This window comes from Talpa europaea, assembly GCF_964194135.1.
Source record: "Talpa europaea genome assembly, chromosome: 13".
Lineage (NCBI taxonomy): Eukaryota > Metazoa > Chordata > Mammalia > Eulipotyphla > Talpidae > Talpa > Talpa europaea.
The window spans coordinates 25,046,673-25,065,118 of record NC_140080.1 but is presented as its reverse complement, the minus strand read 5'-3'; the positions used below and the strand labels follow the sequence as shown (position 1 = coordinate 25,065,118).

Genomic DNA, 18,446 nt, shown 5'->3' with positions numbered 1-18,446 from the left:
AAGTGCAGAAACTATTGTAAGACACCATTTTGAGATTTGCTACTACTTGGAAATAGAAAATTTTTCTTATGAGAATGATCTAAGAAAAAAGTAGAATTCCTATAAGCTTATTTGCAATTTTTATAGTTAGAAAGCAAGTATATAAGCTGATATATTTCCCCTGCTCATTATAAGACTTGCTTTAGTTTTCACGTTCCTTGTCCATTTTAACTGTCCTTCTATAGGATTATGATCCTTAGTTTTTAAAAAAGCACTATTACATAGATATAATGAAATCATCTAAATGGTTTGTTTCTAACATTATTTTGAACTGTATCTTGCCTCTTGTCCAAAAATCTGTTAATCATGTCATAATTTGATATATACTCCAAACTAATTTCCTAGAATTTTAAAGGACTAATTGTAGACTAGGAAAAGAATCTAAGCATAAACCAAGAATCATATTGTACAAATCTAAGGTATCTTTTTTTTGTTATTCACTCGAATAAGTATAAAGTACTTACTTATACTACACATAAGAGTTACTGCTATAAAAGCTTTATGAAGGACCAATTTCCGTGCCACAGGTAGATAAATAATATTTTATTAGCTTCTCTGTTGACCTCTGGTAATGAAAACAAGAGGTGCAAGTTCACATAAAGGTGGAAAGGTCAAATTCATTTAGCAAATATAGTATTTCATTAAACGGAAAGCCCTGTTATTTTTCAAGTTAGTGTTGTATACTGTAACTCTGCATTAATTCACTTACACTGCTCTGTTGCCAGGAAACATATGGGTAATGTTCTGCTGTCCGGGAAAGACCCTGAGGTCATATATCTATATCCAAATGTGGCATATACTTGTGTCAACAGTTCACCTATGCCAGAACAAAGTAACCACAGTGTGTCCAGTTTTGCCAACTCCCTAGTCATAATGACTTAAGCGTGAGTATTGTTCAGCAAAAGTTGCATTTCTATAAATAAGAACAATCTGCCATAAATTGTTTCCACTAGAGTGTATACTTGGATCTGTATTTTTTTTTTTTTAATCTGAAGCTAAGCACAGGTTTTCCACTACTCACAAATGCTAGAAACACAGGCTGATACAAATGCAGTGAACACACTTTGAGGCATAAGCAGTATTCTTAGTAAGCTTCCATTTTGACAATATTATCTTGGTCCTATAGAGGTCAATGACTTTAGAACCTGAGTTCCCTCCCACCCCCGACTTATCCTCTGTTATCAGGAGAAGAGCAGAATTTCAGAGCTAGACTTTATGGATAGTCCACTGAATAGTCTTGACTAAATAGCCAATGTAAGCCTATATTAAAAGCATTATTTAACTCCACTTTGATTATTAGAAGTATTTGAGTGAGTGAAACTGAGATTAATGACCTCAAGAAACACAGAAATCCACCCCCACTTGCACACATCTTGTTGCCGTTCCTATTCCAGGGACCCAGCTGGTAAGAATAAATCGTCTATATATTTCCCCGTCCATGAATACATTACCAAAAATTTAATCACAATTTTTTTGCTGTAATTATTTTGGGATGTCTTTATTTTTAACATGGAAATGATATTTTAGGCATAAAAAATCAGGGGTGAGTTCAATAAGGTCCACATGAAGACACTGGCTTTAATTTGTGAGGAGTGGTGTTTGACTGTTTTGCTGAGACTTCATTCATAAATGAATCAAGATAAAACAGGTTTAAGGAAAAGAGTAGACTTCTAGCCATACAAAGAAAAATTAAAAGCCTAAACATACTGGCTCTCCTAAATAAGCAAAATGGCCAATAAACACAGGTTAAGTGTCATGGAATACTTATGAATATTCAGTCGAGGTATCCATTTCTTTCTTTACTCACAAAGACTATGTTCTAGCTAAGTAGCAATATACCACCACCAAAAAAAGCCAAGTTAGAGTAATTTAAATATATTTCAAAATGGCACAACATAAAAATGAAAAAAAAATGAAATTTAACACTCAGGGTTCAGCGCAATCCACCCCAAAATGTTTCAAAGTGGAACATATACTTGTGTCAACAGTATTTAATTCTAATTTAAAATTGCTTCATAGACAGCTGAAGCTGGACTTTCTGTGACCTTATACATCACACTCAAAGTAGGAAATAAATCTCCTGTGTGATAGGCACTGTTCATGTACCAGGAGGGAAGGACACATTTTTATCACCAGGCAAGGAATTTTGGATATGATTGAATTATGAAAATAAACTTTTCAGCCTTTTAGTAAATTAGAGTATAAACCAGTATGTCAAGAGTTGTCTAAAAAGTATATAAATGTTACTCTGTTCATTTGCCCACATCCCTATATTCATGTTTTTTCTCTTGTTACTGTCTTGTGTCAAGTTAATTATTTTCCAGCTGTTAAGGGCCACAGTTTGGTGTGGTGGGTATGATACCCCACCAACTGGGTACCACTTGCTCCTCGAATACTTCTGCAGCTAAGAAATCTCAGTGGAACTGCTGACAAAGGCCGCCTACAGGTGAGTGTTGTCCTGATAGCTTTCCAGTGGAAGAAGAATGAGAATTTCCTTTTCTGCAAGAGGAAAAATTAGGTTGAAAGAGTTCCTTGGGTTTAGTGATTCTGGCTCTTTGGTTTGATTACTCATGTGTATCCTGTCTTTCCCTTAGTTTCAAGAACTAGGGATTAAAAAAAAAATGGTTCAGGGCCTCCCCTGGTGGCGCAGCGGTTGAGCTCTGGGTTGCAAAGCTGCCTGCAGCCTCTGCAGCACCAGTTCGATTCCCGGCCGCCACCGGCGAGGGTCCCACATGGCACCAGACCTCTGCTGCTGCCCACCGCTCCCTTCAGCAGTGTTTCGTCAGTCCCCCGCTCTGGTGAATCCTCTGTCCCTCCCATCTGGTCTGTATCCCGGTTCTTGTATAAATAAATAAATCTTTAAAAAAAAAATCAATCTTGAAAAAACAAAATGGTTGAAAGGGTAGGAAGACTGTCGCTCTTTAGGACAAGGCCCCTCATAATTGTGATCTTTTCTTTCTTACGCAGATTCTGGGAGTGAAATCCTTTAACTTTGGCCACCCTTACTAATTGAGTCATTATTTGAATTCTTCTAGCCGGACTGCAAATTATCAGTAAGTGGTTTAGCTGGAATCTGATAGTCAAGTATTGATAAAAGAAAAACTGCAGCTGTCCCACTAAGGCAAATTACTTTGCAGTTGCATTATATACTCAGAAGGAAGGAAAATTATAAAAGGAAAATTACCCAGAAACTCCTCGGAGGGAAGGAACACATTATTTCTCAAGAGTTGTAAATTTTATTATGTCTTTCAAAAGTAAACAGAGCTACTCACCAAGACTAAATTAGAGGAAAAGAATCCCTTTAAAAACTGTCAACAGCTACACTCACTCACTTTGCCCAAAACTTTTGTTTGCTTACTAAAGACAAAAGGTAAGAAAAGTCTTCTCTGCAAATATTAATGAAAGGCTTCAGTCATCTAAACAGAACACCCTAAACAAAATTTGAATCTGAATTATAAATACCTGATTGGTGGCTAAAAGTTTAAGGTCTGTGAGGCTACAGGAATTTAGCAGCAAGCTGTAGCCCCTCCCTTTCTCTATCAGTAACTCTTTAAAAAAAAAAAAAGCATATTCCAAAGCAAAGTGCCTCAAACCCTATCAGTTTAAGACTGGCACCACTAGTTGTAAAACTCTCTCACTTCACCAACAGGATGTTAAGCCTCAGTGATTTTGGTAAGCAAACTGAACATAACCCGTTTACATTCATGTCCGTGAGCCCCTTATAGCAGCAGCCTTGAGATCTCCTCTGAACATGGCAAGATTCTCCTCTGAACATGGCTGTGCTCACTCGAGTGCCTCCTGTCATCTACAGTAAAGCTTCATTTCTAACTCACCTACAATGATTTCAGCACAAACGCTTTCCTGCACAGGTCAAGGATCCCCCTCGTACCTCAGCACCCCTGGGCCCTATCATTGTGGCAAGCTGGTCAGGAGAACGTCTGTAAGGTAAGTTGCTCTCCCTGTGTGCTCTGCCTCCTGCCACTTCTGACCTCCAGCCTTTCTACCCCTTGCCTGCCCCAAGCTTGCCTGTGCAGGGCATGCACTTCCCAGGTACCTACATGGCCGCACGGCCTTCAGGTCTCTGCTGAAGTGGCACCTTATTGCCAGGACTTCTCTGACTTCATCAGCTCAGCATCCCTGCTGCTCCTCAGTCCCTTACCCTGCTGCAGGTTTGTTGATTTTCCTTGCGTCATTTATTTTTATACAGTATCTTGTTTTCTCCCCTCAGCTGTAGTCTTCCATCACCCCAGTTCCTTGTGCTTTTCAGTCTACTATAGATCAAAGGTTGGCTTGCAAGTTTTGTCTTTTGCTTGACCTTTCATTTGGTTTTTACTCTAGTCCACAAGTAAGTGAAACCATCTGGTCCTGCTGCAGTTTTCATTTCCCCCTGGGCTGTGGGCACTTACTGGCCTACCTCTGCTTAGTCTCTCCCTGCAGTAGACTGTAAGCTCCTTGTCAATAAGACCTTTGTTTGACTCCCTGCTACATCTTGAGCCGTGGGACAGTATCTCTAGTATAGTGCCTGGCACTGGATTTGTGCTGAAAACACATTTGTTGAATGAATGAGTCAAAACAAATCTCCTCGTGGTTCCTCTTGGTCTTAGGTTACTATTGACCAGCCTGCCCATCTCAAAAGTCGTTACATACTTCCTTAGAATCTCATGGAAGAGCATATTTACATACAGGCCAGAGTGTGCCTAGGGTGGGGGGAGGACAGGAGACACAATAAATGGAGATCAGATACAGGTAAGAACTGGAAAACCATAGAAGCACGTGAAGAAAGTGAGGTGAAAGCAGAGGTTGGACACTGCTGACTGGATGGTGTAGGTGAGTCCTCCGTCTTTCCTTCTCCCTCGCCCTTCCTTGAGGAAGAGTGCAAAAGAGAGAGATAGAGAATGAGAGATAGAAAAAGAGAAAGATTTAGAAAGGAAAGGAAGAGCGCAATAGAAGATATGAGGGGGGGAGATCCAGAGGGAGGGAGCAGGGGAGAGATGGATAGGGCGAGAAAAAGAAAGGCAGCGATAGAGGCAGATGGAGAGAGAGCACAAAAAATATAGAGAGTGGTAAGTTGAGGGGGAGAGAAATAAAGAGATGAAGAGAGGGCGCATGAGTGGTAAATATATACATAGGGAGAAAGGGAGGGAGCGAGAAGGAAGGGAAAAGCTGGTAGATAGCTGATGACCACAACGTTGACAAAGGCTAACGGTGAGAGCAATATAGCGACAGAGATGGGGAGAAAATGAGAGATGGAGAGAGAAAGACAGACAGTGATAGAGAGGGAAAGACACAGGGGGGGGGGGGAGAAAGCTCGAGATGGTTGAGAGAGGGAGACGTAGAGGAAAAATGAGATAGTGGGAAAGGGGGGGCAGAGAATGAGAGATACAAAGAGAGAGAGGGAGAGCTCTAAAGAAGAATGGAGAGAGAATGACAGAGAAAAGGTACCAAGAAAGACAGATACAACTGCATGAAAGAAACGACGTGTATGAAAAAATGCAACTGCACCTTATAAAATAGAAAGTACAGCTCCGTGAAGCAAAATTGTTTATACTGGCAAACAAATGCTAGTTTCATCACTTTGATTCAGAATGAGACACAGAAATAAGTCATCTCATTTCTATCATCTGACACGTCTGAATTTTATTATTAATAAGAACTTTTGATAGGTTCAACACCACTGAAGAGAAAGAACAGCAGCCCAGACCCTGGGTTTATTCCTTCCCTGACTTCTGCCTAACCTGGGCAATACCCAGCAGTCCCTTGTGACCATCCATGGGCTAGGTACGAAAACACTGGGCGCAAAGCAAAGGGCTAAGTAGAGGAAGAGTAAATGCTCTTTTGCCACAACGCCTAGCCTTGCTATATAAACCGGAGAATGGAAAAAGGCCAGAAAGCAAAACCTTAACATATGCTCAACTAAATTGGGCTCTAGTAAATTCTTTCCCTGGAGGACAAAAGACCTACGCTTTTGGACCAGGGCATGCGATATTTTTCTGACAGCAGGGTTTTGAGCTTAAAGTTGTCTTCTGCTATTTCACCTAGGCCTGGGCACTGAGCACAGAGACTGCTTACCTCAGAAGTCGGATGCCTCTGTGGCCTCATTCTCCACAAGCAGCGGCCTGGCTTTGTTCCAAGGCCTGGACCATCGGTGAGTCTCCGCCACCTTCCAGCTGTGGGGGGGGACTAGACCCTCTTCATCAGTCATTGTTTCTCTCTCCCTCCTCTCTTCTGTCCTCGCCTACAATCTTTAAACCCCTTAGTTTTACTCTTGTGTTCCAATTCACTGGCCATCAACACGTTTTCTTTATCATATTTCTCCTTGTAACTTATGCTACTGTCAGAACTGGCTGGCATGCCCCATTCTCCAGCCCCTACCTCAGCAAGCCATTTTGGGTGGTGACTGAAGGAGCATGGGTAGACAGCTTGCACCCCCAGGTGGCTGCAGGATGAAGAGCTCTTGTACTTCCAGATATGCTGATGTGAGGTTCAAGTTCTGCCAATTCAGACTCCTGATCTTTCCCCCTGAAGATATCTAATGAAGACCAAATGGTGAGAAATCTTACTGTTCTTTAAATTTAAACTTCACTGGATAGCAACCAGTAAGGATGCTTACTGATTTGTTGAAAAAAACTTTTAAAGTGTTCAATGGACCTGTGAAAATTTTTTGGAGATTTTGACATTTATGTTTCTTTAAAATTAATTGATATTGATAAAGATGTATGGGGAAGAAATGTTACTTTTTGGGAACTGAATTCCAAACCTCAGCTTTCTGATTAGGGTCAGTGAAATGCAAAATAAGTAATCTGAAGCTGTTCCCTCTCTCCTCCTCATGGTCTAGACAGTTGCTCTTCTGTCTTTCTTAGCAAAGGGCCTGATTTCAGCAACAACTTTGGAGAACAATCTCATTTTTCTCTGCTCATCTTTAAAATGGTTCTAAATGGATCTAGCATGTAAGGATTTTGGCTTCCATCGCATATTTGGAAACCTCCTTGACATAATATTTGGAGGCAAAAATAGCTAAATGGGTATATGAAACTTAACTTAAAAACTTAAGTTACTGGTGTTATCAGGCAATCTTTGTTTTAAAAATAAGTATGGCTGTGGTGAAACTGTCCGCCCAACCAAAATCCCTTTAGGAATTTAATGAAAGAAAAATACAGCATAGGTCCCACCTTCTTAGAACAAAAGTTCTCAGTGTTTCTTCATAAATATTGGTAAAATCTTTCCTGAAATTAGTACACATGATCAAAATTTTAAATGCAAATGAAGAGATCTCTGTGTCTACTGTCTCTGGAGGGCTATTGTTATATAAGTGGCACCTCTATAAATTCTAATGTAATAAAAACTAACCCCAAATTTTGAGATCATAATGTAGAATTTCTGGTAAATGAGAACTAATAATGCATACCAAAAAGTTTCACTGTGAGATTTGAATAATTTGCATAGCAATTTTTTATAGAAGATGCTAGACCTTCTTTACAATAGTTTAGTCTTAGTTATTTAGAGCAATGTTTCTGATTTTGTTGAAAATTACAGACCTTACGAGATTTCAGAGACAATAGTTTCTATGGAAGCAATGCCTTCTTTGGTTTTACCGAGGATAAGTAAAAAATTGGCTTCACTTGTTTAAAAGCAACTCGATAAAATGTTTTTAACTTTCATAAACTTCTTAAAGTAAAAGCCTTTTTTTTCCTTTTATCTCTGATGCGATCAGCAATTTGGGAAAATATAACTTTAAGAACAAAGATGAAACATTTATTTTTATTCCCATCTGATGCCGCCAAAACTGTAAAAATCTCTTCTTCTTAGAACTCAATTGGAAAGATGATTATGTTATTGACACTTTGATTACGATGTCATATCTAGGACAGGCGAACACACAACTCTAAGGAACTCAGGTTATTTTCATGGAGTCAGTACATAACCCTGGGAAAACCAGCCTGATACTTGCTTCCAGGTTCCCAGCAGCCTTACTCAGTGGCAGGCTGAAAAATTTAAGGATGTTTTAGGAACCTTGAAAAGAGAGTAATTAATCCAAATTTATTGGTTTTGCAGACAAAGTCTAATGGTGATATCTTGGCATGATTTTTGAGCCTCAAGAAGCTTTTAAGAAATTGAATTCCCTCAGTTCCAGCAAAACAGTTTTAAAAGAACTTACATAATTAATCACTGTTCTTGCTGTACTTAATAATAGACCAAACTTATTCAAATTAGACATTTTGTGCAGGCAAATTAATTTTGTTTGAGGGTGATTATGGGGAGAAAAATTATTTCAATAATAACACATTTTGGTTGTTGGATTCTAGTGCTGTTGTCTTTGAGGTTTTTGCTTCCTGCTTGCAAGCTTCACTACATACTGAATTCTGAAAGCTTTCTCTAACACCAGGCTACGACTCTCCAAACTAATGTTTCCAAGTTCTCCTCTGATGCTTTAGAATTGACATCATTGAGAACTGAAAGTCCCCATTTCTAAAACAATACAAGCAGAAGTGAAGCAACTTGTGAACTCCAGAGAAATCACAACACTCACCCATGAACAGTCTTCATGCTGACTGCTGGACAACATCTAATTAGAAACTTTCAAAGTACAAAAGGTGCTCTGAACACAGTACCTGAAAGTCTTCAACTGTGTACCCTCAGGACTCAAGTGGGTTTATAATTTACTCCAGTGATTAATAATTATATTTCTTTTGCTTCTACAGAAATGCCTCATCTTATCTAACTGCTTGCTTACAATATAAAGACATAACTTCGGGAGCCTACCTGCAAGAAAGTTGCTGACAACTATTTCAATGGACTTACCTATTATCTGGACTCAAGAGATATGGACAATTTACCAACTCATGTGTGGAAATTCTCAGAAAGTTTCAGGGGAGGGGATTGTCTGGATTCCTGGCAGACAACTCCAAAATGTGCAATAGTGGCACATTGAATAAATTAAAATTACTTGAGAAAAAGAAGGTCAGAAAAATTTCTGAATTTAATTATCTTTCAACCATAAGAGAAAGATTTTTTTTCTCCCAACAACACAAAAGAAAAACAATCTCAGAAATTCAGAGAATCGTAAGCAATTACTATGAATGTTTGTATGCTGACTAAATTGAATAATGTACAAGAGAGACAGAGTCTTAGAAATATAAAACCATCTGAAGCTGAATCAGGAAGAAATTAAAAACCTGAACAGACTGATTACTGGCAAGGAAATTGGAGCAGTTATCAAAAGCCTCCCTAAAAACCAAAGTCCAGGACCAGATAGCTTCACTGGTGAGTTCTCCCAAGCATTCAAAGATGACATACTAATACCTATCCATCTCTCACATTTCCAAACACATTTTGAGGTGAACATTACCATAATATCAAACCCAAGACAACACACACACAAACTTCAGACCAATTTCCCGAATGAACACAGATAAACAAATACTCGACAGAATCTTAGCAAACAGAATTCGATGCATTAAAATGATCATACACCATGACCAAGAGTGGGATTTATTCCAGGGACACAAGGGTGGGTTCAACATCCGAAAATAATCAACATAATTTACCACAACTCTAGCAAAATAAAAATCATATGACCCTATCAATAGATGCTGAAAAAGACTAGATGGAATATATCTCAACATAATAAAGGCCATATACGACACAGCCAGAGCTAACATGTTCACTGGTAAAAAACTAAATCCTTTACAATGTTGGTGGGGTATAGACGGGCCCAGTCCCTGTGGAAAAGAGTATGGAGGTTTCTCAAAATACAAAAAATGAGTCTACAACATGAGTCAGCAACTCCAATCTTAGCTGTCTACCTTGAGGATACAAAAACACCATTTTGAAGGGAAATATATTTCTCTAAGATAAAGAGGTCTTATTTTATATACACATGTTACATGCTGATGGTTTTTATTCCTTGATTTGAAATCTACTTGTGATAGCTGCTTAAACATTATTCGCTTTGTCTTGGACAATTGAAAGTGAGTCAGACCTTACCAAAAAAAAAAAAAAAAAATTTAAGTCATCTGAATGAGTAAGCTTTCTGGTCAAGTGTCATCATGGGAGAAAAATAGCTGTATCCTTGTTCACAAAGTAGTATTCAGAAATAACTTCTGTTGGCCTGTGACTAAACTAAAATAGATTTGTTTGGTGCTTGAATAATAAAAACCAAACTCTCTTTTTAGTTTTGATTTGCTTAAAATTTAACTGATCACATGATAGGTACATTTTATTGGACATCTGCATATGTAGCAATATTGAATTAGAATAGAAGCTAAATCTGATTTTTTTGGTAATAATTTTTTTGGCTTTGGCAGTTAAGTGTTAATGACTATCAGTTACAATTTTTCCATTAATTTTAAATAAAGTTGAAAAATATACCTCTTTTATCCTAGTGATTTTATACTTTAAAATAAACAATTGTCTAACATAACAAAGAAAACATCCAGAATTTTCACTAGTTGTTTATATCTTCAGTGCTGAGTGAAGAGTTTGAAATCAAGTGTTCTCTATTTTCTTTTCCCTCATATGGAAACCAAGACTCAAAGGCATTAAATGACTTAATATACCCATCTGAAAGAGTCCAAACAGTTCTCTCCATCTCTTCTAAGCTAGTTCCCTTTCATCCTATGTTCTCTTAGTTAGAATTTGGGGAACACAAACCTTGAACATAAAAAGTTATGTGTGGTTAATTTAAAATTATCTTTCTCCTAAAAGTTGTTTAGTCTAAAGTGTGAGGTTTCCTTAGATGATTCACCAGTTGATAGTTGCATAAAATGGACTAAATATTTTCTAATTCTCTAGCAGGGATTGATTTACATTGTTGACAAATGCATCCATCCTTTAAAGAGTCCTGATGTGAACTTTGAGTGTTAGAAGTTGTGGAAAAAATAGTTTATTAAGAATTCAAATGTGATGCTAATATGTCAACTTAATCACAAGAAACTAGCTTTTAAAAGTCATAGATTTGAAAGTATTTCTCACAGAGCATTTGCTAGGGCTATTAATGAATAACCACCACATTCCCCACAGTACTCCCACAGCCATCATTTCCTTTTAATTTATAAAAGGGATGAATAGAAGATGTACTGTTTTTTTTTTTCTAAGCCTGAGGATGTTATGATTCCATAATAGAAATCACAGGTGAATGTGGCAAGACACAGGCAATCACTTTCTGAAACCTAGGGAATTGTTTTCACTTGCATATGATTAGACTTTCAAAACATGAGTTTATTTTTTAGTGTGAATCTGTGAGCTGTTTTCTACAGATCATTTAAAATAAGCATTACTATTATCAAAATATTAAGCTTATTACTACTTACCTTTTCAGAGAATTGTGTCCACTTGATTTGTCCACTGGACTTCAAGACTTCCATTCCTTTCTATTCTGTATACAACCCCAAATATTGGGGGAAAAGAATCACTTACCATTATGATGGGAATCCCCTTTGCTCTGCTATCATCCTTAATTATATACAAAAAACATCATGACACAGTATTATACCAACAAAACCTAGCAACAAATCACAGATACTACTTTTGGAGTTCCCTTTTATCAAATATGGTTGAAAGGCTTTACACATTTTATCTTCATCTTTAACACAGTTTTATAGAGATGAGAACTTGAACCTGGGTATGTAATACTTCAAACCCCATGATCTGTACCTCTACCATCTATGCCTACGGAACTTCTTACTGTTTGTAGTATCCAGGGCAACGCTGACATTATTGAAATGTAATATAAGAATGTACAGAATGATTCTTACCTTAGACCAGTCACCCATTCGCCACACATAGCATTTTGAGTAATCCTCACAGTCCTCAGCCTCTCTGGGTTGGGTGGAGAGGACACATTTCTTTCTAGGGTTGGTACACCTCACAGTCCGATGGCGTACACCTTTGCCGCACTTGACTGAACACTGGAAGAGAGTATCAGTGGTTGGATGATTGCAGATTTAGAATAATAATTATATAAGTACTGGTTCTAGTTATCTCTCATACATTCATTATGCACGTAAAGACCAGGTGAAAGAAGAAAGGATAACGTTTAGGTAAAACCCAGAATACATGTCAGTATCACAGACCAGATGAACTTGGGGGCACAGTGCTGGATAGAGTGGTTTTAGGAATACGGGACCATTATTACAGAGTAATTAAACACGGGTTAATTACGAAAGACAAAAAATACACAATGATCAAAATGTACATTAGATTGATACCAAATTTTCACATTGTATTATGTGAGGAAATCGTTCATTTTCTTTTTGGTAAGATTTATTCTGCTCTAAACTTATGAAATGTTGGTGAAAATAATTTCTTACAGTATGTCATTTCTCACAAGTATTTCTTATATTTAAAACAAAATATTAGCAAAACTAAAATGAAGAATTGGTTTACCTAATATATATCCCTAGAAATCATAATTCTATATGATAGAATAGATTGAAAATATAATTCTGTTCATAAATGGATGCTTTTTTTTAATAATATGACATTACTGATATGAAGATGGAAGTATCTTCCAATAACCTTTCCTGCATGCAGTGTACTTACTCATTTATCCTACCTACTACAGAATATTTGTAAAGGTAAGCTTCACAACTATCCTTACATCGAGCCCACAATGGGAGAATGGGGAGAAGATAGGAGTGATGAGAATAAAACTTGAGAATCAATTTATATTTATGTCTGAAAGGGGTCCAAAGAAATAGTTGAATATTACTTTAACTATAAAAATATGAAGTATATAAGTTTAAATATAAAAAGTCTTGCATAAATTGTGGGATTTGGGATTATAATTTTATTTTTTTTGCAATTGAAACATTCCCTGTATTGTATAATCATTAAATTGAAACAAAAGAGAAACACTGAAACATATTACTTCCAGTTGGTGGCAAAAGATCGGTATAGAATATTTCTGATCAATTTCCTCCTGAACAGTTTGTAAAAAATGTTATGGTGTGGGCCTCCCCTGGTGGCGCAGCAGTTGAGTGCTGGGCTGCGAAGCTGCCCGCAGCCTCTGCAGCACTGGTTTGATCCCCGGCTGCCGGCGAGGGTCCCACAAGGCACTCAGAGCTCTCCTGCCGCGCCCGCTGCTTCCCTCAACAGTGTATTTCGTCAGTCTGCCTGTTCTGTTCCCCGCTCTGGCTCTGGTGAATTCTCTCACCCTCCCGTGCTTCTGACTGTACCCAGAGCTTGTATAAATAAATCAATCTTTAAAAAAAAAAAATGGTAAGACTGGAGGTGGGGTATTTTCATCTCTGATTCTCATGTCAATCTTCTTTCCAGATTAAATTGGTCCATTTTGATATAAAATTGGATATTACATTTATTCTCAAAACTATACACAACAACGGACGATCAATTAATTAAACAGTAAAGTACAGCTCAAAGAGAAAGAAAAAGTAAACTGGACTAATTTGGGAGGGTAGAGAGGGGGTGAGTAAATAGAATATTCACAAAACTTATCAAGGTACTTTTATCCTCATTTTCAGAAGAATGGCTATTTGCTATAACCTAGAATTTTCTGTCATTTTTTGATTCCTAATATTTTGGAACTTTAGCATATGGATAATTTTGGCCTGGGTGTGTTTTCAGAAGTATATGAGTGTACCTGAGTAGGGGGGCATGGAACACTATACTACAAATGGGAGTGTGGTACAGTGAATTAGACTGGGTTCAAATCACTATAAACTGGTGAACTGCTAGCTGTCTTGCATTGGTGATTCAATATAAACTGTAGCAAAAACAAAGTCCTGTTCACTGGAAATGTTTGTTAAAATTGAACTTTCCAAAAAAAATTTGAATTTCCTTTTCCTTTTGAATGTCCAGAGATACAGAATAAGTCAAATATGGATTTTATTATGTGTCCACTCAATTGATTACAGTATAGACAGAGGAATATCCTTAGTTTCTTCTGTTTTCAAACTTATCTATGATGTGTGATTCCCTTTTCAATCAGAAAGATACTGAAGCAGATCAACTCAGAACATGACACAGAATGATCTTATACAAGTTGAACTAGAAGAAAACAAAAAGACACCAGGCGATTACCTCAGACCACACGCCTGCCTCCCACACAGTCATGCAGTCCTGGCCCTCGCAGCGCTGGGCAGAGGCTGGCTTGGGCCCCGCACAGTCCCTCTCCTGGGCTCTAACCAATGTCCCGTTACTCAGTTGTTGGGTGCAGGCCACCTGTCTGCTCTGCATCCCTTTTCCACAAGTTCTTGAACATGGAGTCCATTCTGTCATCATCCACCTAAAAGTAAAGCAGAAGTCACTGAGACAGGTGAAAAGGTCTCAACCTACCATGTGATTTTGTCTAGAGTTAGAATGCCCATGTTTACTTTTTTCTTTGAGTCCTCCATGAAGAGAATCATGTCCGGATCTTGATCTTACTAGAATCTCAAAGTATTTATTAGATTCTGTCCCTGATGCAGTGGATTCTTTGCCTGTCACAGCACATCATAGTAGTGTCTAATAAAACTGCTAGCATGCATGAGCCATTTCTGTTCTTTGTTTTAAACCTTCACAGTAACCCCATGTGTTAGGTGCACTGCAACTATCATGGCCATCTGCAGAAAGGGAAACCAAGACGGAGGTTTAATCACTTACCAAGGGCCATAGGTTGTGGAGCCACCACTGAAGGAAGGCTGCAGACTACCCCACAATGAAGACACATGCCCCCATTAGTGAGCTCATAGAAGCCTGTCATTGAGAATCCCCCTTAACTTGGGTGAAGCAGTCACCAATGCATTATTATTTTTTTAATAGAGGCATGTTTTTATTTATTTATTTATTTATTCGTTTGTTTTGTTTGTTTATACATGCACTGGGTACAGTCAGAAGCGCAGGAGGGTGAGAGAATTCACCAGAGCCAGAGCGGGAAGCAGAGCAGGCAGAAGGACCGAAGTACACTGCTGAGGGGAGCAGCGGGTGGCAGGAGAGGTCTGCGCGCCATGTGGGACCCTCCTCCAGTGGCCGGGGAGCAGCCGGGGATCGAACTAGCACCGCAGAGGCCGTGGGCAGCTGCGCAACCCAGCGCTCAACCGCTGCGCCACCGGGGAGGCCCACCAATGCATTATTATTGCCTGTCACCAGCAACAAGATTTCTGTGCCTGGGACATGTCCTCCAGAAGGAGCTACATTTGCTACTTTAGGCTATCCCCTGACCAACTGCAATACATTCACTAGCGCTGGAGTGATGACTGCAGGAAGCTGGATGCCAAATGCTCTCATTTGAGAGGTCCTCGGGACTCTCGTATTGCTTTTGATCTCACTGATTCACCTAATATACATGGATTTTAACTCCTAGATGGAGACCATTTTCCAAAATAACCAGGATAGCGGTATGTATCTATGTAATTTCCATTTCTAATGACTTGGGATCTCTCCTAAGGACCACTATTTCAAACATCCCCCCAGGAACGAACCGATGCTTACATCAGAACTGGGATTCATTAAATTTGGTATTTGCATGATTCCCGCTGATAAAACTCTGCATTTCCCATTAGACAACCTTGTAGGCACATCTAAATGTCCCAGTAGACTGTCTTCACATTCTCCTTCAGCAGTGTGGGGCGGTTAGAACCTAAGCTAGGTTTGGATTCTTACTATTTGTTCACATTCTTTTTTTTTTTTTTTTTTTTTTTTTTTCTTTTTTTTTTTTTTTTTTATAAGTTTTATTGTTATATTCCCCATACAATTGGAGCCCCCCCATTCTGACCCCAATCCCTCCCCTCCCGCCCCCGCCCCCCTAAAAGTGTCTCTGGTTCATAGTTTTTTGTTGATTTTGATTTTCACTTTCTTATAGTTATTCATTTTCCTGGTCCCTTATTTAAGTTTTCTAGATTCCTGCTATGAGTGAGACCATCCGGTATTTTTCTTTTTCTTTTTGGCTTATTTCGCTGAGCATGATCCCTTCCAGCGCCATCCATGTTGCTGCAAATTGCATGTGTTTATCTTTTTTGAATGCTGAGTAATATTCCATGGTATATATATACCACATCTTCTTGATCCAGTTTGTTCACATTCTTGAAACAATACGTAACAGCTGTTAAGTTTCCACTTTCTCTTTTGTGAAAGTGTTTATTATTAAACTGTCTGACATATAATGGGTACTCACTATATCATATTTATACTACTATAGTATATTTAGAAATGATTTATACCTCTTCATATATCTCTCTAGTTTCACGTCGCACTTGTTTAGAAGTTAAGTTATACACTCGGCTTGCTCTCCAATTGCCTCGTGACACTTGTTTATATATAGCCACTGCCCAGATCCTTGACAGTCATCTCCACATCTCTTCCACCTAGAAGGGTTTTGCCATCCAACCTTCAGTGAATATGTTCTCTACCCTCTATTATCTGGCTCACAGCACGTTCATGACACTAGATAATCCCCAGGGAAGTAAAAGGGCTAGGAGGTGGCTTAAGCCATTAGACTCCCTTTTCCTGTTTAGGATAGAAGCTCTTCAAAGGCAGAACTCAATGCCTTATTCCTTGCTGCATCCATACAACTAAACACGATAGCTAAACACACTACAACAAATTTTTCAATTTCTTGAAATGGAATTTGCTTTTCTCTCTTTTTTTTATAAACAGTCTTAATTGTTCCAAATTAATTTAAGCCTGTACATTCCTGGCAGCAATCCAAAGTTTGAGGATGCCCATTCTCCTACAGCCTGCGTGCCGCACTTGTAAAGTGGGTTAATTCCCAATGAGTCTAAACTTCTATTCATGAAAAGCACATTTTCGCCATCTCGCCTGCACCCCAACATTGCCTTGCACAGGGTCTTGCCTGCGGCTCTCTCAAGGATGTAGACTTGACATTTTGCTTTGGAGTCCCCTAGTGGATTTTTTCTAAAGTGAATATTTATCTCTGAGATTTATTTTAGTGCATGCTACTTTTTTCTACATGAGAATAACCAGGCCATAAGCACAATTTAAACTCACATGTGTACCTTTCCCCCAACTACAAAACTTAGAAGATACTACCACTTCTGAAGAAAAGTATTTGCAATTTCATGGGGTCTTGTATTTTAAAAATAAAATAAATTTCAGATAATCTTTAGTGTAAGTTATTTTTCATTCTTGTGAAATCTCAAAAATAAGAACTGAAATAAATTTGTTTCAGAATTCATCTAATTTGAAAGCACCCCATTTCTTTGTCCTTTTTACAGTGCTATTTACCAGCAGATTGATGTATTTTACATTTGGCACATAGATGTACAGAAAGCCATTTGGTAAAGTTTTCAATAAATATGACTAGAAATTAGAGTTTCTTTCTAGGGTGACAGGAAAAATAAAGCTTGTGCTATGCCAATAAGTCTTTTTTTTTTTTAATAGAGGCATGCTTTATTTATTTTATTTGTTTGCTGGTTTGTTTTTTTGTTTTGTTTATACATGCACTGGGTACAGTCAGAAGCGCGGGAGGGCGAGAGAATTCACCAGAGCCAGAGCGGGGAGCAGAGCAGGCAGAAGGACCGAAGTACAGTGCTGAGGGGAGCAGCGGGCGGCAGGAGAGGTCTGCGCGCCATGTGGGACCCTCCTCCGGTGGCCGGGGAGCAGCCGGGGATCTAACCGGCGCCACAGAGGCCGTGCGCAGTTTCGCAACCCAGCGCTCAACCGCTGCACCACCGGGGAGGCCCTATGCCAATAAGTCTTAGAGAGTTTTTATACGATGACCCCTAATAACATCCCATGTCCATTTCTTACTTTTCAATATTTTGGTTAACCTTCCTGATGTTGCTTCTTGGTTGTTCAAAATATACTTCCTCCCTTTCCAAGGGAAGGAAATAATAATCTCTAAGAAAAGGCTTCCTCTCTCCAACTGCAAAGATTTTGTTTGTTTGTTTTGTCTATACATGCACTGGGCACAGTCAGAAGCGCGGGAGGGTGAGAGAATTCACCAGAGCCAGAGCGGGGAGCAGAGCAGGCAGAAGGACCGAAGTACACTGCTGAGGGGAGCAGCGGGCGGCAGGAGAGGTCTGCACGCCATGTGGGACCCTCCTCTGGTGGCCGGGGAGCAGCCGGGGATCGAACCGGCGCCGCAGAGGCCGCGCGCAGCTTCGCAACCCAGCGCTCAACCACTGCGCCACCGGGGAGGCCCTGCAAAGATTTTTTACTCTGAAATGTAGTGACCTTTAAAAACTATTCTTTTCACCAAATCCTTATTAGGGCATTCTTCCCCAACACAGCCGAGGTCAGGGCATTAACAAATAAATGGTGTGTGCTGTACACTCTGCTCCTCACAGAGCCAGTCAGGAAGAGACAAGTGTGCTTTACTCCTCAAACCCCGATCACTCAAGATTCCTGATCTGTGCCAGAAAAATGTACTGCTCATTCAACTAACTAGAAGTTATACAGTATATAGAAAGCTACCTTGGAATATTTTTTTACATTTTTAAAATGTTTTT

General features: G+C 39.0%; 1 protein-coding gene across 1 annotated transcript in view; it reads right to left on the bottom strand.

The window, feature by feature from the left end:
• The window catches only part of ADAMTS19 (ADAM metallopeptidase with thrombospondin type 1 motif 19), a gene marked incomplete at its 3' end in the record, with an annotated part of 230,285 nt that overhangs the window by 16,097 nt on the left and 195,742 nt on the right, over positions 1 to 18,446 (bottom strand). The window contains exons 20-21 of the mRNA XM_084252833.1: positions 14,080 to 14,284; positions 11,793 to 11,945 (exon numbers count right to left, since the gene is read on the bottom strand). Of these exons, the coding sequence (XP_084108959.1) occupies positions 11,793 to 11,945; positions 14,080 to 14,284 (358 nt within the window). The remainder of the gene's footprint in view (positions 1 to 11,792; positions 11,946 to 14,079; positions 14,285 to 18,446) is intronic.